Source organism: Periplaneta americana, chromosome 17 (assembly GCF_040183065.1).
Source record: "Periplaneta americana isolate PAMFEO1 chromosome 17, P.americana_PAMFEO1_priV1, whole genome shotgun sequence".
In the NCBI taxonomy this organism is placed as follows: domain Eukaryota; kingdom Metazoa; phylum Arthropoda; class Insecta; order Blattodea; family Blattidae; genus Periplaneta; species Periplaneta americana.
Genome location: NC_091133.1, coordinates 96,714,626 through 96,739,511, shown reverse-complemented (window position 1 = coordinate 96,739,511; position 24,886 = coordinate 96,714,626). Strand labels below are relative to the sequence as shown.

Here is a 24,886-nt window from a genome sequence, read left to right as displayed (position 1 = left end):
GTACACCGGCCGCGGAAGCCTACGCCAACACTAACCTTAATAATTGTTTTTTTTTAATATGTACAATAAGACTACGAACGCTTCATCACTTTTAACATAGTATAACAGGAACACTTGCATTGAACGTAGTTGGGACTATGTTGAAAAGTAATGAAGTGTTTGCAGTCTTATTGTACATATTCAATTAATAAAACAATTATTAAAGTTACTTTTTGACTCTCCCTCGTACAACGACAAGGAAGAAAATGAATCGGGAGAAAAGCTTCAAAGCCCTTCCAATAAACGTATTCGCTACTCTCCTGTTACAACATTGGAGTCCACACCTGTGGAGTAACGGTTAGCACGTCTGGCCGCAAAACCAGGTGGCCCGGGTTCGATTCCCGGTCGGGGCAAGTTACCTGGTTGAGGTTTTCCCTCAACCCAATATGAGCAAATGCTGGGTAACTTTTGGTGCTGGACCCCGGACTCATTTCACTGGCATTATCATCATCTAATTCAAACGCTAAATAACCTAAGATGTTGATAAAGCGTCGTAAAATAACCGACTAAAATTTAAGTAAACAACATTGGACACATTTGATCAGGAGGCTTTAAGGGGTTAGGTACAGCTTACATCAGTAAAGTTTTGGAAATATTCAACATTTTTCTCTTCCATTAATGTAAATGTTAAATTTTATGTTTTATTTAACGACGCTCGCAACTGTAGATGTTATATCAGCGTCGCCGGATGTGCCGGAATTTTGTCCCGCAGGAGTTCTTTTACATGCCAGTAAATCAACTGATATGAGCCTGTCGCATTCAAAATTAAATTTACTGTGCAATGATGAAGCGTTTCTCACATATATAAAAAACTATCCAACATTATGTGATGAAATTTTTTGTGTATGTATGCATGGCATATCTACAATATGATGCAAGATCACTTCTCTACCTTTGATAGATTGTCTGATAAAAAATAAATTCTTAAAAAAAAATGGTCAAATATCAGTATTTTCTTTTGACACAAAATAAAAAAATGTAATATTTATTAAGAAATGTAGTTGAAAGATCATGATATTGTAAACATGAGTTTTAGCAGTAAAATAAAAGAGAGAGAATATAGATAAGTTAACAAGTTTATGAGTTATGAGAGAAACGCTTCATCACTGCACAGTAAACTGCCACCATTTTGAATTTTGAAAAAAAAAACATTTTTTTAAATCGTAAAAATATATATATATTTTTTTTTTTCATATAGCAGAAGAACAATGTTTTACACATACCAATTTCCATTATCGTACAAGACAGAGTAACAGAGGAAAATAAATATTGAATACTTCCAAAAATTTTACTGCTGTAAGTTGTACCTAACCCCTTAAGACGGGCAGTATTTGCTTTATATAAAGAAGCCTCTACATCAATTTAGATATTTTACCGAATGCTCGCAAAATAGTAACATTACAAATTAAAAATTTCACATTCCTCATTGCGGAAAGTACTGAAAGCTTTTGGACTCCAATATACCACAAACTAGGATAATAAGAAATATTTAATGGAACGTGGAACGTTTATTGGAACGACATTGTTCCCCATCACAACGAAATAATAGCGAGGAAAATTAGGGAATTATTAAGATCTATAACACTTTCAGATGAACTGTTTTTAGTGTAATTCTGCATTTTGCGTTCAAATATTCATTTAGTTTCATTTGTTTTTGTCGACTTAGTTCTGTAACGTACTACACAGCAGCTCCGCCTAAAGTACAGTTGGTCAGATCGTTTGAAATTTCAGCGGGAAGCTTTCCTCTGTATGAAAAATAGAGTATAGCATCCTTTTGCTAGCCTGAAAACAGAGGAAGTCCTAATTATGGGAACTTTCGAGTTGTCGTGTTCTTTAGCGGTAATGGAAAATGTTATGTTTATTCTCCTAATGAACAATAAATTGTTTTGTGCCTCATTTACAAAGATATCTTGTTAGCATTTCGTTTCTGTCTTCCTGCATTGGATTAAACTTTTTATCAAAGAGTTTTATTAATTCAGTGAATCATCTCATTTCTACGCTTTTATGTGTCACACAATGTGGCAATGATTAATGTTGCACAATAACATTAAAGTAGCAGTGGAAAAGGTCGAATTTTCACCACTTTCTGCATTATCACTACGAGTAGCATTGCACCGTGTTTTTCATTTCATGCTAACTGCTCAAAGCCTGATACCAGCAAAACTACATATAATCCTTTGTATTGCGTTATCCACTATAGTATTCTATTCCCTTTGATTCATAATTGCAACACTTTTATCACAAAAGCGACATTTATGCTTTGAAGCGGACTTCCTGATTATTGTAAAAGCAACAGAATACACAGAAAACGTTGTGCTCTTTTCGTCAAGAGTTAAATATAAAAATTATGGAAAACAACTTCACTTCCCGATATTCTCCCATTGCATTATACCACTTCCGTGGCGAAATAATAATAATAATAATTATAATAATAATAATAATAATAATAATAATAATAATAATAATAATGATGATTTATTTAACCTCGCAGAGTTAACGCCATACGGCCTTCTAACACTCAACCAGGAGTAAAACTGCATTACAAAAAACATTACAAATTTACAAAGTACATTACAATTTTACACACAAAACTGAATAAGATAATAATAATAAAATGAAGAGTTCGCGGGAAAAACGATGAATGTCACATTTCTGTTAAGGATTAGATAATGATCTAATTGAGTCTATAACTCCAAGATGTAGTCCTGTTTCCATAGAAAATAAAGGAACGAATTACTGTATTCGTGGTGATAATTCTCCTTTTTACCATTTTTCATAAGAACAATATAAATTTCGCAGTGATCCATTGAATTAGATAATGACATCAACCTTAAGAAAACTGTGACATTCATCGTTTTTCCCGCGAACTCTTCAAATGTAAACAACAAGCAAGTAGAAATCAGACATAATATATAACATACAGAAAGAAAGGAAAAGGCATAATAAAATGTGAACAGCAGGTCAAAATAAATGAGACATACAAAGTATAAAAAATAAGACAATTATTGATAATAATAATAATAATAATAATAATAATAATAATAATAATAATGATAATAATAATAGTAGTAGTAGTAGTAGTAGTAGTAGTAGTAGTAGTAGTAGTAATAATAATAAAATAGTGCAGTACAAAGCATACAATGAATACAATATTTTTAAGTACACACACAGTAAGGAAAATTATGATTATATATAGCTCAACTTATCACATTATAGATATATCATTATCGGAAAATATGAAAACAAAAATGTAAAATAAGTTAAATATCACTAGAACATAAAAAAATGTGAATACCTGGAAACATGCAATACAACACTTGTCATAATAGTAAGTTAGTTTGGCAACTCGTCATAAGATAATTTTCTAACTTGGATTTGAAAGATTTCAATGTTCGGCAGCCCTTGACTTCAGGCGGCAGAGAGTTCCAGTGACGAGAGGTAGCAACAGTGAAAGATAAGGAATGCAGAGATGATGTGTGAAGTGGAATTTCTAGCGTGTTATCGCGTTGTGAAATGTAGTATTTTATTTAAGGATATTTATGTCAATGCTTGCATGTATCTTTGCTGGGTGATTCCGTAAAAATATTCAAAATTACACAGGAAATAATGGATGATCTACTAAATATTTTGAGATGGAAACTTGCAGTCTGTGAAGCAAGATTAAGAAGATATAGGCTTAAAAAACATATGCTATTGCTTATCCTTTTATTATTATTTGCACTTGCAAATGTTATTTACATTTTCAAATTATTTATTTTGATATCACAAACATGGTTTACTGTAATAACGTATCATTTTATACTTCGAACAGTTGCTCAAAATGACAGTTGCCAACGTCAATGCAAGCATGACATCGACGTACGAGATTCTACAGCACACTTTCAAATATTTCTGGCGTGTTTTTAATCGAATTACAGGCGGTTACAATCCTGGCAACATTTTGCATACCCGTGTTTACCGAATTCTTATGAACAAGCATTTTAGATATCCCCGTAGGAAACAATCTATTGTAATCTTGTCGGGTGACCTCGCAGGATATAAAATAGGGTCTCCTCTTCCAATCCAGCGACCAGGATATGTATCATTCAGATGGATGCTGACATCTTCACTGAAATGAGGTGGTGTTCCGTGATGCTGAAGACACATGCTCTCACGGACAGCAAAGGGTACGTCCTCCAATAACTAAAGAAAAATTCTTTGCAGAAATCGCGAGTATTTAAGTATATGTGGTCGTTCAGACGGGCAGGTAGGAGATATGGCCATTGAGATAATCCCATAGTTTGCAATTCCGACACAGATATCCATAGCGAAACTGACTTGTTTGCCTTTTTCTGTTTTTTTTTTTATTTTAGTAGGTTATTTTACGACGCTTCATCAGCATCTTGGGTTATTTAACGTCTGAATGAGATGGTGATAATGCTGGTGAAATGAGTCCGAGATCCAACACCGAAAGTTACCCTGCATTTGCTCATATTGGGCTGAGAGAAAGCCCCGGAAAAACCTCAACCACGTAACTTGTCCCGACTGGGAATCGAACCTGGGCCACCTGGTTTCGCGGCCAGACGCGCTAACCGTTACTCCACAGGTGTGGACTGTCTTAATCTGGCTTCGCATACCCCAGGTTTCCTCTCTCAAAATGTTCAGCAGAGGATCCTCTATTTCCTGATTAACTTTTTACACACTTTTAATGAATCACCCGGTATCTCTGCTAATATTTAAACTCCAGGTAATAAAAAAGTTGCAGTCATATTTTCATGTTATTTTTGTATCATTATAATAGCTCATTTAGGAATACTTTGAGGGACAAAATATAACTTTCAGGTGAACTATTACTAAATACTATGTGAAATATTTTAAAATTACGTATATGAGCATATGTGCACACATTTAAGGACATAATTATCTAAGGAGCTTGCTTCTTTCTATGATTGCAATCGTATGCGTAGTAGTAGTAGTAAGGGTACAGTGCATTAATTATTTATAGATTTCAAAAAGGCATATGGCTCGGTTAAGAGAGAAGTTTTATATGATATTCTTATTGAATTTGGTATTCCCAAGAAACTAGTTCGATTAATTAAAATGTGTCTCAGTGAAACGTACAGCAGAGTTCGTATAGGTCAGTTTCTGTCAGATGCGTTTCCAATTCACTATGGGCTAAAGCAAGGAGATGGACTATCACCTTTACTTTTTAACTTTGCTCTAGAGTATGCCATTAGGAAAGCCCAGGATAACAGAGAGGGTTTGGAATTGAACGGGTTACATCAGCTGCTTGTGTATGCGGATGACGTGAATATGTTAAGAGTAAATCCACAAACCATTAGGGAAAACACGGAAATTTTACTGGAAGCAAGTAAAGAGATAGGTTTGGAAGTAAATCCCGAAAGACAAATTATATGATTATGTCTCGTGACCAGAATATTGTACGAAATGGAAATATAAAGATTGGATATTTATCTTTTCAAGAGGTGGAGAAGTTCAAATATCTTGGAGTAACAGTAACAAATATAAATGATACTCGGGAGGAAATTAAACACAGAATAAATATGGGAAATGCCTGTTATTACTCGGTTGAGAAACTTTTATCATCCAGTCTGCTGTCAAAAAATCTGGAAGTTAGAATTTATAAAACAGTTATATTACCGGTTGTTCTGTATGGTTGTGAAACTTGGACTCTCACGTTGAGAGAGGAACATAGGTTAAGGGTGTTTGAGAATAAGGTGCTTAGGAAAATATTTGGGGCTAAGAGGGATGAAGTTACAGGAGAATGGAGAAAGTTACACAACACAGAACTGCATGCATTGTATTCTTCACCTGACATAATTAGGAACATTAAATCCAGACGTTTGAGAAGGGCTGGGCATGTAGCACGTATGGGCGAATCCAGAAATGCATATAGAGCGTTAGTTGGGAGGCCGGAGGGGAAAAAGACCTTTAGGGAGGCCGAGACGTAGATGGGAGGATAATATTAAAATGGATTTGAGGGAGGTGGGATATGATGATAGAGAATGGATTAATCTTGCTCAAGATAGGGACCAATGGCGGGCTTATGTGAGGGCGGCAATGAAGCTCCGGGTTCCTTAAAAGTCAGTAAGTAAGTAAGTAATTAAGTAAGTATGTAAGTAAGTATATATATCGAGTAAGTCGGTGTTAACATTTAGGGAAAATTATTTTATTTTGAGAAAAGTATTAATTTAGGACTAATATGGTACTACAATTTTTATTCTAGTACATACAAGGAATAAGTTGTTAAAATCTACACAGTTACATTACTCCACTCTGTAGGCTATTCAATTAAATAACAGATTATCTGCAAATTTAAGTGCATGACTATGAGGATTATAGACATGTTGTAACATGTAGCCTACACATAAATATAGGCTATTTATAATAAATATGTTTTATTTATTTAGTTATTTAACAATGCTGTATCAACTATGAAGTTATTTAGCGTCGATGGAGCTGGTGATAGTGATATGAGGCGTAGGATTCGACATAGATTACCTGACATTTGTCTTACGATTGGGAAAAACCTGGAAAACCCCAACCAAGTAATCAGCCCAAACGGGAATCGAATCCGTGCCCGCCGACAGAGCTACGCCGGTGGCTATTTAATTATAACCAAACACTAAATAATTCCATAATATAAAATAATTTCATCTTCATAGTACACATGGTTGTTTTGTCATATCCATACTGTTGATGTACAAAATACTAGTATGAGAAAATATTTCATATATGTTTTATTAATAGTGATTCCACAATATTTATTTTCAAATTAATTATTATGAATCAATAACAAGTCACTGATATTGCAGGTTTGAAGTTCATATTTGAGACTTGCCAAAAGCATTTCAGCTTTACTATAGCTTTCCAGTCCACACCTGTGGAGTAACGGTTAGCGCGTCTGGACGCGAAACCAGGTGGCCCGGGTTCGATTCCCGGTCGGGGCAAGTTACCTGGTTGAGGTTTTTTCCGGGGTTTTCCCTCAACCCAATATGAGCAAATGCTGGGTAACTTTCGTTGTTGGACCCCGGACTCATTTCACCAGCATTATCACCTTCATCTCATTCAGACGCTAAATAACCTAAGCTGTTGATAAAGCGTCGTAAAATAACCCAATAAAATAAAAAATAGCTTTCCACTGCTTGCACTGATTACTAGAAAGCACAAGGTGCGCCTGGTAATTGCTGAGAGAGGAAGCAGAAAGAGATCATACGTAGTACATCATCATCATCATCCATATTATTTAGTGAATATTATTCACTAAATTACACCAAGGAAGAATCATTAACTCCAGCTAACAAACTTCGCTACGGACATGAATTTTAAAACCAATTTTAGCAAACTCGGTCATTTTAGTTTACACGCTTCACTTTTACGTATTGCGGGATGCCTACGCAATAAGTCAAAGTTTGTTAAGTGTTTTGTATTCCTCTCTCATGTTGAAACATAACACGACGCTAGTACCTGAATTCTGATATCACATTGTTATAATATAAGAGTTTGCCTAACCACGAATAACTGACTTCTATGTAAAATAGGTAAGTGTACTGTGTAAGTTGTGTTAATACCGTCCGTTTTTTGTTAGTTGATAAGCGTTACCAGAGTCGAGTTCTACTATTAACTTCCGTGTGTGTTAACTTTAATGCAACAGCACGTAATTAGACGACCCAGGGCGCTCTACATGTGGAAGCAAAACATCTAATCATTACTAGCTTATGAAAACACATACACCGGGCAAATGTAACGCCCGTGTGTATTCTGCGTCTGCGATGTAGCAACTTTTGACAGGGGAACAGGAAGTGCAAAACTGATTCCCTAATGCGCAGCCAGTATAGTCTTACATTGCTGCATACGCATTACACTAAGGAATAAGATATATGATATAATTTTCTTTCGGAGAGAACAACTTCATTTTAGAATGAATGAATAAATGAATGAACAAACAAACGAACTGATAAATAAACCTATGTGAAATTATGTACACTAATAAATAAATAAATAAATAAATAAATTAATTAATTAATAAAATAAAATAAATAAATAAGTAAATAAATAAATAAACACGCAAGCAAGCAAGCAAATAAATAAATAAATAAATAAATAAATAAATAAACGAGCAAATGAATAAATAATTAAATAAACAAATAAATAATAAATAATAAAATAAATTTATTGTACTTTTTTAGTTTAGTAGGTTATTTTACGACGCTTTATCAACATCTTAGGTTATTTAGCGTCTGAATGAGATGAAGGTGATAATGCCGGTGAAATGAGTCCGGGGCCCAGCACCGATAGTTACCCAGTATTTGCTCGTAATTGGTTGAGGGAAAACCCCGGAGAAAACCTGAACCAGGTAACTTGCCCCGACCGGGAATCGAACACGGGCCACCTGGTTTCGCAGTTAGACGCGCTAACAATCAATCAATCAATCAATCGATCGATCGATCAATCAATTCAAATTATGAAAGCAAGTGATCTACGAGTTTTACTGTAAGATTACTAATAGTTTACTAATTAAAAATAATAATAATTATGATGAAAAAGAATATATTTATATACAAAATCAACGTATGCTGTGGTTATTTTAAGGGATCACTCCCGAAGTCCCGATGTCTTCAACGTTTGCTTACAAGCAATCAACGACAGGCAATACTGTCGTGCGGGTTTTCGACTTTGTGGGCGCTGTTAGTCTTGCATTCTCTCTCTAATACCTACACTGTTGCGGGTCACTAGGAGACTTTAGATAACCAGAGGACTCTACTCTTGAGACAACGTGTAACGTAGAACCGAGACTACTAGGTGCATTTTAGATGTTGTACAGTTTTTGGGCTAAAACCTTAGTGAACGCACGCATGGAATACATTTGTCATCAAAGGTCTCCGTCATAGAATTAATTTATATCATTTCCACGTGCAAATCGTTTGTGTAAATTGATTCTGAGCATAAGAGGTACTTTAGTAATGTGATTACTACATTCTCCTTGATTGACTAGTCTGTGAATCAATGACATCTGCATAATGCATTTATCGCTATTCCGCAATTAGACTGCAACCAAACCAAGCGTAGTAATTGGCTGCAAAAAGTAAATTTCGGTAATAGCTAACCTACTTCAAAAGGCAATAATTATCTCATTCTAATTTTTAGTCACCAAACCTATAGGTTATTTTAGATGGAAAAAGGGTATTTGAAACGCCATTTTTCACGATCGATTGAAACCAATCGGCTGCTCTAACTGTAGATGATTTACTGCTCCGTGCAGTATCCTGCGCCATACAGGTTTAATAGCGCGGAATGACTGATACGGTTTCCTTCACCTTTACTTCAATGCCATTATTGATGGCAGTATTCCGCAGGGAAAAATACACAGGCTTGCATGTTCTTAGCTTTTTCAAGTCTGATATACGTAACTTATTTCTTCATATTTCACACTTACCATGTAACGTAGGTCCTTTCGCCCCAAGGTTTAATGAAGGTCGCCCAGCAGTCGTAAACACCGGGACCTATTTCTTGGTATGAAAATACCACCACCTGTAACAGAGAGCACAAGAAAATAGAGAAAGTTCAACCAAAAATCTACACGCACATAGGCTTACCATGTTGCATATACAAGGTGATTCACGAGGATTTACCGTCCCTTGCGGAGCTTATTTCCGTCACATAAATGTCATATAAACACTTGTCCTACTCTCAATATTTTCAAAGTTGCCTACATTAATTTGAAGTTGTTAGTAAAATACATTATTTCTTTAGTTTTATGGGTAAAAAAATATTAAAAATAGAGAATGAATTATTTAGAAGTATCATTTCTTTAATTGGCTAGTGTTCTGAATTGAGGGAAAGAAGGCAGAGGACGGACACTGGAAAGTTTTCTTTTCTCAATCGTACTATCAGGGACTGGAATGCTTTACCTGCAGACTTACTAAAGGCTTTACCAACAACCAAAAATGTATTTAAAAATAGGCTTAAGGACCTTACTAATAGACGGTAATTATACACAGTATTTAAAGGGTGTAAATGATATGTTGTTATTGAAGTATTGTATCAGTGAAGAATTATGTTGTGTCAGTGAAGTGTGTTGTATCAGTGAAGAAGTATGTCGTGTCAGTGAAGTGTGCTGTGTAAGTGAAACGTGTTCCTGTCAGTGAAGCTTTATAGTTTATAGTGGCAGTGCATAGTATTTGAACAGTGAAATGTTTTTGAAGTGTTAGTGAAATCAGGATAGAATCAGTGAAATGTGTCGTAGTTCCATTGCAGTGAGTGAGTTGACAGCGAAATGAGTGTAATTTGAAAGGTACTTGTGCAGACATGAACATATCATACTCGTGGGTTTTAGTTCGATCTTAGTTTTAAGATACAAATTAGATTTATTTCAAATGTTATTTTAAGTGATCGTTTCATTTAATTTAGTATATTCCCTGTTGTTGTTGTTATTATTATGATTATTAATTATTGTTAGTATTAATTATTAATTGTATTTTTAATTAATAAGTTTATTATTGTCATTACTGAGTGTAATTAGTACCACTGCCACCCACTGCAGTGTCAATAAATACATACATACAAAACTGTGTTGTTAATTGTTTTGCACAGATTTTATTTTTAAATTTTTAACTAAAATGACATCATTCTTACGCACTTATCAAAAAAAAAATTGTTACAAATCATACTTTAAGAACTTGATTCTTTACAGTTTAATTAAGCATCCTAATGTACAGTCTTAAAGAATTTACTAGAGTGGCGTGATTTTTAATAATTGTTGTGATAAATGCTTAAGAAAATGTAATTTTGTAGTTAAAAATCTAAAAAAAAAAAAAAATCTGTACAAAGCAACTATGGAATTCTCAACACATTTTTAGCTTCAGAATACTAGCTAATTAAAGAAATAATACTCCTGAATAGTTCATTCTTTATCTGTAATATTCTTTTGCTCTTAAAACTCAAGAATAATGGTATTTTAGAAACAATTTAAAATTACTGTAATTATGAAAATATTGAGATTAGGACAAATGTTTATATGACACATTTTGCTCAGAATGTCTTCGGAAATAAGCTCCGTAAGGGACGGTAAATCCTCGTGAATCACTCTGTAATTACGTGTGGGTGCAATCACGCAAAGAGAATAGGCTACTGGGATAACAAGGGAAATGCTAGGAGGAAAGGAATAATACAAGGAGAATCTGAGAAAGACAAGCATAGCTAGTGGAAGACAAGAAAAACATGCGAAATACAAGAACAATAAGGGACGACTAGGAGAATACAATGAGAATAAAGGGAAAACACAACCATACAGAACAACCGGTAATATAACTTTTTATAAATTCTAAATCTCAGGTCTTTTTAGAGCAGACTGGATGACAAAAGCTTCTCAACCGAATAATTACAGGCATTTCCCCTATTTATTCTGCGTTTCATTTCCGAGTGTCATTTATATTTGTTTGTGTTGTTCCAAGATATTTGAATGTTGCATCTCTTCAAAGGATAAATTTCCAGTTTTTATATTTCCATTTCGTACAATGTTCTGGTCACGAGAAATAATCATAATTATACTTTGTCTTTTCGGGATTTACTTCCAAACCTATCGCTTTACTTGTTTCAAATAAAATTCCCGTGCTTTCCCTAATAGTTTGTGGATTTCCTCCTAACCTATTCACATTATCCGCATAGACAAACAGCTGATGTAGCTCGTTCAATTCATTTTGGTTTTTCGTAATAAGCTGCTTTTTTACGGTGATGGGTTGTTAGCCCATCGCCCAACCCCCAAGATGGAGGACAACCTCTTATCGGTTGTTCGCGAATGCTTATTCAGTATATTCCCAGCTACCCTTCATATCTGTAGGCCGTCTCCTCTATCCGCAACCTGAAAAATTATAGGTATTAAAATTTAAAAAAAATATTTTAAAATGCTATTACATTTTAAAAAATAAAGTAGCCCATATATTCTATATTAAGGATCCTACAGTAGGTTGTTGACACTGGAGAACTGTACATGCAAGAAAATTTTCATTCAACAATTTTTTGAGTCATGAGATAAACGTTGTCCGACTCAACAAAATACCGTACTCCAAAAATTGCCATACTTAAAAAAACTATTAGGTTTTCAAAAACATTAAATTTGTTCAGATGTATAGAGATATTGCATATTAAGCATATCAATCTTTCTTCCGAAAGGAATTATAGATTCTGAGAGAAAAAAAGTTGAATAATTGTAAAATTATACTAGCGAAAAGTGTATTTCCCCCCTTATACAACCCACGTCCTATTCCTTACAAGGAAACATTGGAGTGAATTGTAAAGAAATAATCTAATTCTATTAATTCTCTCAAATCAATAGATTTTGCTTCAGAAGTAATATATTATACATAATCAGTAATTAGGCCTAGTGTTTTGTCAGTGAAAGCTTAAACAACTTCAATTTCCAAACTTCATTAAATTAATATGACTCCCACATTAACGGTGTCATAAGAACCGTTCCATTCCACAGAACTGAGTTATCTAAATATCCTGAGTATACGTTTCAGTTTAGCTTGACACTGTAACACAGTCAAGGTCATAGATCTCGGAAATAAGGAACACTTTAAGAGTACTGTTAAGTAAAATGATTACCTAGGAACATTATTTTATAATGTTTTAAAGTTAATTATTTTAGGTTATTCAGTACTAAATGCTAGAGCCATTTGTTTCACTTGCTACGTGAAGTCGCTTTCATTACGCTCCCAATTTCTGCGACAGTTACAACAAATTGTAAATTTCAACATCCACCTTTGTTATGTAGCTTCCCATTACAGACGATTTAACTGCCGCGGTACGTGATTCCAAAGTTACGATGAACACAGAGAGCAGGAGCGCCGGATGCCATCGCGGTAATGCAGTTTCACACATTTCATTACGCGACTGCCATTAAAAAACTTCAGGTCGTTGGACCGCTCTAAAAATCATGTACAATGTCAAAGTCTGCCGTTATGTCTGTATGATGTAAGGCAATTATTGTTTTATTAAATATTCATTTTTTTTTTCACTTTTTACTAACTCGTTATTGGAAATACAGTGTGATACAAAAGTTGCTTGACAAATATTATTTAGCGCCTAGTTCGATTTCGTATTTCGTAACGGTATTTGTCTCGTCTCTACTCTGTCTTAGACTTCTACGGGAGTGATCTCTCGCAGCTGTTCCTGACCTCTGTGGCCTCTGATCTCTCCTTTATGTTCTGTTCTTCGGGATTCGGGTCGAGCTGAGGTTGATAATTATAAGCTAATCTCGGGTTTCGGGTCCAGTTCGGGTCTGGTTCAGCTCGAGTCGGGCCGGGCCGGACCTTAGAAGTTCGGTCCGTGCAGACCTCTAATGGGTGAATCGAGAAATATACTTATAGAGAGTTAGTTGGAAGACCTGAGGGAAAAAGAACTTTTTGGGAGGCCGAGACGTAGGTGGGAGGGTAATATTAAAATGGATTTGAGAGATTAATCTTGCTCAGGGTAGGGACCGATGGCAAGCTTATGTGAGAGCGGTAATGAACTTCCGGGTACTTTAAAAGTAAGCAACAAAACGATTTATTGCATTATTCTTAGCAAACATTTATTTACTTATTTATTTACTTATTTATTTACTTGTTCTTTTATTTACTTATTTATGTACTTATTCATTTATTTATTTACTTATTCTTTTATTTACTTATTTATTTATTTACTTATTTATGTACTTATTCATTTATTTATTTACTTATTTATTTACTTACTTATTTACTTACTTATTTATTTGCTTATTTACTTATTTATTTATTGCTTATTATTTTTATTTACTTATTTATTTATTTACTTATTTATTTAGTTATTTACTTATTTACTTATTTATTTATATATTATTTAAATTTAAGTATACAGAATACAGAATATAATTACAACAAAACAGAAATAGAAATAAAAATAATACAATCAATATAAAAAAAGAAGGTACAGTAATATTAACAAAATTTGAGGACCGAATGAGCACTGCTCGCGTTCGGTCGCAGTTCAGATATATTATTAATAGGCCTATAAGAGAATATACAAAACAAAATAAAATAGGAAATAAATTAAAATTACAGCTACAGTGAAATTATATAATATAATATATTAACATAAGAGGAATATAGAAAATAAAATAAATTTATTTCTAAATAAGTTTTTTACAGTGTAAACGATATAACGGTTAGTGAAGTGACCACAATAACTTCCGAAAGGGAAATGAAGCTCTGACGAGACTATCAAAGGAGCAGGGAAGGTGCTCACAAGTTTTGAAGTCGTAATTCTGACATTCCAGAACCACCACATCAAAGTGAAGTTAATGTACTGAATAAATTCAAAACGCCGCTCAGTGAACTTGAAGTGAATTAAAGTGGCCGCCCCAAATTTGCTACCGACAAACTGCGTACAATGCACGTTATTCCAAAGATTATGGTATGCTCTTGAAGATCAGTGTGCTAAGTGGCTCCAGAGAGTGGCTCCAGTAGGGAATAATGGAATAGTAACATTTCCACTCGTGCAAGTTACAGCATTTACGTTCGGTTAAAGAAGTGGATTCACATGAGAGGTTTATATTACGATGTAACTGGAACACATAGTCTTTGTGTATTGATCGAATCTTCGTTCGGTATATTCGCTTCCGCGACAAATGCCTGTAATATGCCTATTTTATTTTTTACTAAATATTGTAATATTTCATGTGCATCACTTCGTGAGAATTTAACTCATTAATAGTAAATATTAACGAAATATAGCCACAAAGTAGTTTACTAGAGATTAGTAAACACCCAGGAACAAAATTTGGACCATCTGAATTTTTCAAGTTCCAGTTATAACATAGCACTGAGCATGCGCAGTAACTTGGAAAATTCAGGTGGCCCAAATTTTGTTTCTGACTAGCGTGCCCAAAACACACTTCTTCACCATTAGTGATGTCAAAAAAGGCATGTCACCAAAGTCTCATGGCTGACTGGAAATGGAAATGTGTTTCGAATTATACAATAAAACTCAAAATAATTACATATACTGTTAAAGACATATTTCTCACATAAATATGGCTTTGTTTATGCACAGAAGTTTCTCATAACATAGCCGAATATCACGTCTAGAAGGTGCATGACGAGTATTGTAGACTCTTCTATAATTTCTCTGAACTAGCCCGCCCGGGTTCGATTCCCGGCGGAGTCAGAGATTTTCTTGTAATATTTCTACCTCGGGACTAGGAGAGATGGCGGTTCACAACTGCTAAACACTAAATTGTGCACCAAAACTACCTGGTTTAAATCCCAAATCTCTCCGCAGTGCATATGAAGGGAAGGCATACGTCACTGTTGATAGTGATTCTTCCGTCGGATGGGGACGTTAAGCCTGGCGGCCTCCTTTGTGCTATTCGACAGGAGTAGGCTACGTGCCGGCACCGGGTTTCCCCTTCTCCCTTCCTCACCTTCATCATCATCTTCACTCATTCCCTGCACTACATTTACACGAACACTTAACATACACTTACCCTAGTACACGAAATAACTCTTCACACAGATACACATCATGCACAACGTGGCCCGCCGAAGTGGTGTGCAATTTGAAAATGGGTCACAGTTCTGCCATCTATCCGCAGTATGCGGAACCCGAATCACGCAAGTGAAGTGGGTAGGCATTGGAAACATAATTTCTCTGAACCTGTGTTGTTGAATTAGTCTGAATTAGCCATTCTACACAACGAGCTTTCTGTTCTAAATTCGCCATTTTCAGAAAATATGTGACATACGGAAAGAAAGTGACATACGGTTCAAGCAACAATGACTATTGCCAATGAATAAAATCTCCCAACTTTTGTTAACTTCTTATAATAAAAATAATTCAATTATCCTTATTGTTATTAGATATTTTGATATTATTTTGTTACATTATTTATGTATAAGGTGTATTACGTTGCAATGTATCTGCTGCAGAGTGACAAACTTCTGTATCATTACTTTTATGGAGACTTTTTCCCCACACTGTATATTTAAAGCCTTCAAAACTTTACTGTCAACGTATTTTTCATTTTCATACGAAATTAATTTTGCTCTTCGTTGCGGATTTTGCACAACTTTTTACTCTCTTCATCTCTCTGCAAACGATTCTACCAGAAAACGAGGCCAACGTATTCCTCAAATTTTGCTGCAGATGTCTGGGTGGTACACATTGCAGGCATTCCTGAGGCACGATCTCAGGACACGTCTTGAGGTTTTGTTCGCATTGAGCACTGCTTAGAAATACTCGCCACCACATGTTAGAGAGATATTGGCCAAACAACTTGCAATAAAATTTTATGTTCATCAGGAGGTTTCTTGTATTCCTGCCAATAGTAGTTCTAGAAGTGTTTATAACCATGCTATCGACCGTCAGAGCATGATTTTTGTATACCATAGGCCCTACAGTAATTGATCTTGATAATCTTAGCACCCTCTACAGATTATTTCAGACATAAATACAGGTATCAAGGAAACTTAAAGATTGTGGGTTTATTTTGGCGCATGAGGTACTGCAACAGGATTTTGTAGTGTATTTTGTAAAACATTCCTCAAAGCTGAGTTCGTTCTTAAGGATATAGCAATAACTATTGTTAAATTCTCCGTTAATGAATTAAGGAATTATTGAAATCTATATGGTTAATGAACAGATGTGTTCTGTTGTAAAATGGTAATTTTTAAATTAATATTAATATTTTAATAAGACATTGCCCTTACGTTTGAAGTAAATTAAATTTAAATAAATAATCGCCATTTAAAAATTCATTGAATTTGTGTGTTTATTATTTACAGTAGGTTGTGTCCTATTGGGCAACATTTAATTTAATGGAAGATTTATTATTATTGTCATTTATTCCAACTGCAGATACTTAAAATGTTGATAATATGAGTCTTAAGTTTTACATTGAATTATTTAGTTACATTTTAAGGTACGAGACATAATTTTTGTAAGAGGAAATGCTTTTCTTTTACTCACAATTATACAGATTGCTTTCTTTCTTACTCTGTTCAACTTTCCATTTTTTCGAATTACATGCCACTGCGAGAATTAGTACATTCTGTGAAAACAGAAAACCTTACAATTTGTATTTATGAGTAAGAGTACACATATCTCAAAAAGGAATTAAGTTATAAACCTGGAGTTCTGTGTAGACTCTTAGTACTCAATTATGTTAACAGTAGACTATTAGGACCTAATAATTATAAAACTGATGTAAAATGTTAAGTAATTTTATAGAAATCATGAATTTTAATTCAAGTCAATTTTGATAATGAAATAGCTTCGCTGCGCCTCCAAAATCCGCTATGTGCGTTTAATCAGGTTTAAAAAAAAAACAAAACAAAAAAACAAAAAAAAGAAAAGAAAAGAAAGCATTATCACTTTTAATTTCTTTGATTTTCAAGACCACTTTCGATAAAATTTTAGTCATTTCATGAAAAATAATGAAATTATACCGAACTTACCTTTGAAAATGAAGGTAATTAAAACTGATAATGATGCTTTATTTCTACTGAAAAATATTTTTAAACTTCGACACATACCTGGAGTCCTTTCTGACCCCACATCATTTTTTATTATTAATATCTACATCCATATACTCCAAAATATTCCAATAATCTAGTTATGTTATCATTGTTTGTTTTAATTTCATTTACAATTAAAATTATTATTTCATAATTATATATTGATTTTTTTCATGTTTATTGCTTGGGTTCGTGGATGAACGCAGCTATAGAACACATCTTTATTTTCTAGTTAGAATTATTTTGCAGTGACAGTGTTTTGTTGTAACCAAAGTTAACATGTACATTGCAAAGTGAACAAATGAAACAAATGTAGCATAAACTGCAGGCTATGGATAAAACGTTGTAGGTTCAAGAGTAATTATTTGTATTTGTAAAATTAGCTTCTTGTTGTTTCCACTGCAGCAGGTGATGAGACTAAATTATTAAATTAATTGTCTAAACATAATAGCTAACACTTGATGCAATGACAATTTCCTTTTTAATGGTTTCTTTCAAGGAAAGTGAATACTTTCTGTGACAATTCATAAAATTAAAGCACAGATACAGAATAGTATGCCATTAAACTAATTACATTAATTGATTAATTCATTGTTTAAACATAGTGACTAAATCTAGGTGCAATAAAAACTTTCAATTTGCTTGTACTGTATATAAAATGCATTAAGATATAAAATATCCTAATTATTAACAACAATATTCTTCGAGCCAAAAAGATCCCAGATAAGTAGCATGAAATTATAGAGCAGCTAAGTTGTGAGAATTAAACGCACAGCGGATTTTGGAGGTGTAGCGACAATAAGCTATATTTTCACAGCACTCAGCACTGCTTTCGCCAGAAATTTACGTTGAATGGAAAATGTCAGGCGCAAACAGCTTTCTAGACGTCTGCATAGCATATTGTAGAGTTAAGACTCCCTTCTAAACAAACAAAAACACTTTGTATAGGCTAAGCCTTCGTATATAGCGTACTGTATTATGGTGGTGAAATCAACACCGCTGAAAAACCATGTATAAGGCACACTGCAACCTGAAGCTATCCAAAGTAGTTGGAAGTTTAAATTGAGAAAAGTATGAGTTCTAGGAAGGAGGCAGGGATTATCCAGTGGTGCGAACTTTACAGACAAGAACGCTGATACCACACGGATAACTTGACGACTCAGCTAACGAAGCAAATAAAGAAGAAAAGATCATCACCTCACAAAACACAGGAGGCTACAGAGTATAAAGGGTAACTTTAGACAAAGGGGAGTTGTTTGGAGTTTGCATGAAAACGCTGGGTTCACGGATAGATAATAAAATGAAGGGCTAGGTAAATGCCATGCAGGAAAAAAAATCGTTGCCTTAGATACAAAACACATTTCCCTACTCTGCTTTGTTATTAATCCCCATTTCAGTTTGGTTGATAGGCCTTTCGTCTCTATTCATACGCTCACCAACAGTGAAGGAGAAGATACTACTGTCCATCTCACAAACGTTCGACTAATTTACTTTCAACATAGTGAGTCTCCACTGCTAGTTGCTACACTACAGCATAAACAAAGGGACAATCTCCACTGCTAGTTGCTACACTAGGGACAATCTCCACTGCTAGTTGCTACACTAGGGACAATCTCCACTGCTAGTTGCTACACTACAGCATACACAAAGGGACAATCTCCACTGCTAGTTGCTACACTAGGGACAATCTGCACTACTAGTTGCTACACTAGGGACAATCTCCACTGCTGGTTGCTACACTACAGCATACACAAAGGGACAATCTCCACTGCTAGCTGCTACACTACAGCATAAACAAAGGGACAATCTCCACTGCTAGTTGCTACACTAGGGACAATCTCCACTGCTAGTTGCTACACTACGGACAATCTGCACTACTAGTTGCTACACTAGGGACAATCTCCACTGCTAGTTGTTACACTACAGCATACACAAAGGGACAATCTCCACTGCTAGTTGCTACACTACAACATACATAAAGGGACAATCTCCACTGCTAGTTGCTACACTACAGCATACACAAAGGGACAATTTCCACTGCTAGTTGCTACATTAGGGACAATCTCCACTGCTAGTTTCTACACTAGGGACAATCTCCACTGCTAGTTGCTACACTAGGGACAATCTCCACTGCTAGTTGCTACACTAGGGACAATCTCCACTGCTAGTTGCTACACTAGGGACAATCTCCACTGCTAGTTGCTACACTACACCATACACAAAGGGACAATCTCCACTGCTAGTTCCTACACTAGGGAAAATCTGCACTTATAGTTGCTACACCAGGGACAATCTCCACTGTTAGTTGCTACACTACAGCATACACAAAGGGACAATCTCCACTGCTAGTTGCTACACTAGGGACAATCTCCACTGCTAGTTGCTACACTAGGGACAATCTCCACTGTTAGTTGCTACACCAGGGACAATCTCCACTGCTAGCTGCTACACTAGGGACAATCTGCACTGCTAGTTGCTACACCAGGGATAATCTCCACTGCTAGTTACTACACTACAGCATACATAAAGGGACAGTCTCCACTGCTAGTTGCTACACTAGGAACAATCTGCACTGCTAGTTGCTACAGTAGGGACAATCTCCACTGCTAGTTGCTACACTACAGCATACACAAAGGGACAATCTGCAATGCTAATGGCTACACAAGGGTGCAAAGACGTTTAGGCTAATTTTAGAAGACAATGGATACCTCTTAAAATCCAATTTAATGACACCTCTCCTGAATTCTGCCACAAAAGCATGGTAAAATTGTCACAGTGTAAATAAATCTGCATGAAATACAGTGGAAAAGTGGTGTCCAGTATATGGAGGAGACGATTTCCCGTCCTAAAGGTATCCCTAAGAACAATATTTCTGAGAATGCTTTGTATATAATTGTGGCATCAATTCTGGAGCTGTACACATTATCGTCCGCAAAGTTATTCTTAGATTTCCTTTTTACGTTACAAATTTAACTGCCCTACATTCATATTTACATTTGGAGAACTGTTTAATTCATATTATATTTAGGAAGAATATCACGAACTACGAATGTCTGGATGTAATCAAGATTACTGCCTCTTCCGTTTGCCTATCATTGTTTCCTCATGCCAAACAAAACAAAGTCGGCCGTAATCACGAATCAATTAATTCGCGATTTCGAAGTCATGGTCGTATGAGAAATAAAACATTCAAGACACAAGTACGAAATTCCCACGTTGAAAGGGTCAACTTGTAAAGATTTCATTAAAATTAAACAACCCGTTTGTTTGCAATCGTTTGTGCTGATTTAAAGAAGCTTGGTGAAGCCGACCATTAGTAGTGTCGGTGTGTAATTTCAAATGATAGACGGAATGAAGACATAAAATGAATAACAGAAATAAAGAATAGCAAGTAATGCACACTGGTGACCTGGGAACTCAAGTAACAATTTAATACATTGTTTATAATGGTGATTCAGAACTTATGTTACAGAAGAATACAGTAGATTGAGGGTAGTAAAATAACAATTTTTCATTCAGCAAAGAGTGTCCTATCTCGTATCAATATGCCGCTACACTTGTTTCATTGTTTTGGTTGGTAGGCAATCATTCTTTCAAGGGCCAGTGGCTTGTCTATTTGATGACTAAGCTTCCAGTAAAAAACAACATAAATGACGCTTGACAACTTGTACATTACAGAAGAGCCTCGAACTGACGCCCCCTTTCTTGTAAATAGTATTGACATCATAGAAGTATTGACTGTCGCACCTGTTCAAATATGCCAGGAGTAGTATGTATGGTGTTACAGATATCGACAATCCGTGGAAGAAGATCATCGACATTGTCTACAGATGTTGCATAAACTAAAGTCTTCAGATGTCCCCACAAGAAGTCAAGTGGAATAAGATTGGTGATGTTGTTGACCATGAGACCAGATCTTGGTAAGCAATCCGTCACCAAATGTTGCCGTCAACTGTTGCAGGAGCTCCGTCATGTGGAACCATGTCCTGGCGCTTACTACTAACATGGGCAGGATGTTTCACAAATGCCCATGTAATTTTCTCCTCTTAACCCTTTGATGCACGTATTTGGGAAGGAAATAAAAAATTGTGTTTGCAATGAAATTAAACTTTTATTTGTCTAAGAGAAGCGTCTCAAATTTTAAAAATCTTAAAAACTTCTATTTTTTACACAGAAAATGGGTGCTTTCAATACTATGCAATACTGCAGAACTCAATGTCTTCAGACTTATTGCGAATGATACAAAAGGAAACAGTTTCTGGTTTCATTAAGGCAAAGTGCCACTTCACATGTGTTGCGTGGTAATTAGAAAGGAAAAGAATGGACCTTCTATCCTTCCACTTAAGCCAGGACACTCCAGCATATGACGTACGGCTATCACTTTCACCACATTTCATGTCGCGATCTCTTCTTTCGTCGTGTGGTAAACCATTACGCCCATGTCTAACTGTACCACATGCATAGATATTTTGCTCCCTTAGAGATCATCAGATTCAAACTTGTGAAAAAGTTGTCAAAAACACTTTGTGATTGTCACCAACCATCTCTTCCTTGTAGCCATGATGAATAAACTGACATAAAAATGGAACATTTTGTTGGATATGGTAAGCATAACTACCCTGTTTGCGTAGTGGTTAAGTTTTGAAACCACCACATTATTTCCATATTGACGCCACATGTGTCGAAGAAATTACAATCTTGTTACTGAAATATGCTCTAAAAGACCGAAAGACAAATAATACTAAATAGAAACTTACGTAACTGTGGTAGTTTAGCATACAATTTAAATAAAAACACGTAGCGAGTCTTCCACACCCCAACTATACACAGCAATATCGGCCATTTTAGTGGAGCAACACAAATATAGGGAAAATAAAATTCTTCTACAGTTACTAGGGATCAGTGAACGCAGAGCAGTAGTTTTGAAATAAAAATCACACTGTAAATGGGCACAAAACTCAAATTTAAAAGGTGGTCATGTACTGTAACCACTGCGCTTCAAAGGGTTAAGCGATTTGGCATGACATGTGGATCAAGTAGTGTATCGTTAATGATGCCACACCACACATTGACACTAAATCGCACCTGATGAAAACTGATTGCAATGGAATATGGATTTATCTGTTCCCAAATGTGTTGGTGGTATGCGTTAAAAATTCCATCCTGTGTGTAAGTTGCTTCAACAGTGAACAATACACAACTTGCGAACTGGTTTATCACTGCGCTTTGATGCGAAAACCAAATGCACGTTGGCTAGTTCTCTAAGGTCCTAACGTTCCATTTTTTATGTTGACTCTCTGATGACTGACCTTTCAATAAATGTACCTAAAAATAACAGACAATGACGAATCAATGCGCATAGCAACAACAAACAATCACAATGTCACAGTCACAACACTAAAACAATTGCAGCGCCATACCGGTGCGAGATAGAACACACATTGATTAATGAAAATGTTTGTTTTAGTACCCAGTAGCTACCATATTCTTCTGTAACATACGTTCTGAATCATACTTATAATGTATTAGAGCAGACTTTAAATTTATTACATTTTGTATAGTACTGATTCAGCTATTATGTTTGTTCTCATATTGTAGGCATCTGCTAACCTCTATGCGATATTTATTACATGAAATAGTTAAGTATTGTGTAAACGAGGAACTGAAATTTAAATATAAATATGGCTGTTGTAAAAGATAATTAGATGAATATAGCAGCAGGGACGATTTATATACACTTGTTTATCATAGAATTTTAAAAAATGAGAATTTCAAACTTAGCATGTAAAAAAGTATTGAATTTGTAAAATAATTGCGATAGCGTGAAAACTTGCACTAAAACCAGAAGTAAGTGTAAGTTAAACCAAATAAGTTGAATAGTTATATGATAGAAAATTTGTTACTAAATTGTGTAAATATTGTGTATTATCACTATTTGTGAATGTATCAGTTTTAAGATTAAGTTTATGTACTTTTTAACTATTAATAAATAATACCACATTTTGTATATTTATGAAATAAATTACGCATTTTACGCGTATTTTACGCTTTGCACAGACAAGTTTTTAAGTGTAACTTCCTACTCTGTGAGCTCTGTGAATACTACCTGCCGATGTAACCACGATAAAGCTCAGACTTAATTTAAATTCTTCTATGTAATTAAAATGAGATACGAAAGTCTCGACATCGCAAAATAGAAGAGAACAGACTACAAAGTAATTCTATGTTCAATTTTCTGGTAGGCCTGTTACTTTACAATACATCATTAGTCCAGGAGTGATATGTTATGTACTTGTAATATAGCCTACAAAACAAAATTTATTTCTTTTTCCAATATTAAAATCTTATGTTCATGAATGAACCGTAAATTGCCCGATTCTTACTACAGTAGTTGTGAACGAATTCACAGTTTCAATACCAATCAAACAGCGAATTAGAGTTGGTTTGAAAAGAGGCGTGCGCGTGATCGAGGAGCTGGAACGTGATCTGTCGATCTACATAATTCGCTCATTGCTGTGATATTTCCAACAAATTTGTGATGCTTTCAGTGGCGATGTTTTCGCGACTCTTCAATCAATAGTTCGCAACATTTGACCTCACGTCCCTTGTTCTCCAACAAAAGCTACATAACGAGGTGGTCTACAGATTTAATTAGTTCCTACGAGACGATTAATACTTCCCTGTTACTCTGTGAGACAAGCAAACGTTAAACTACGAGATTAATAGGCCTAACATTGCAGCTCAAATTATTGTCGTAGTTCAGTCTTGAAATGAAGTGAGTGTATCTCCAACCTTGGAAGATACATGACGTCCGAGGCACAAAGTGTAATATTAAAGCGACAAGTTCCTTGTTTCATTTAATTTCATTTATTATATTCCATAGATCTTACATGAGCAATGAAGCTTTAAGATGTGGAACAAGTCAAAACTTTACAATATTACAATTACAATTTTTACAAATTTGTACAATTTTTATAATTCTTACAGTTTTACAATTTTGTAGTTTTCTAAAATTTTTTACATTTTTTTTTTGTAATATTTTGGGGAGCTGTAGTGAGATGATGTGAGGCCCGAGGATTCGCCAAAAATTACCCGGCATTTGTCTTATGGTTGGGGAAAACCTCGGTAAAAACCCAACCAGGTAATCAGACCAAAGGGGACGAAATGAAGTGAGGGATCAATTTCACTCGCATAATCTGAGGGCCGTGGGAAAGATTTGTGCTCAGAGGTTGCGCATGCATGTTACATAGTTGGTATTTTACCTATGCTCTTCCCACGAATACTTATACGAATATAAGATAACCCCGCAAAGC

General features: G+C 35.1%; 1 protein-coding gene across 1 annotated transcript in view; it reads right to left on the bottom strand.

The window, feature by feature from the left end:
- LOC138693411 (oxytocin receptor-like) overlaps positions 1 to 24,886 on the bottom strand; it is a 118,299-nt gene that overhangs the window by 31,566 nt on the left and 61,847 nt on the right. The window contains exon 2 of the mRNA XM_069817357.1: positions 9,476 to 9,570. Coding sequence (XP_069673458.1) covers positions 9,476 to 9,570 — 95 coding nt within the window. The remainder of the gene's footprint in view (positions 1 to 9,475; positions 9,571 to 24,886) is intronic.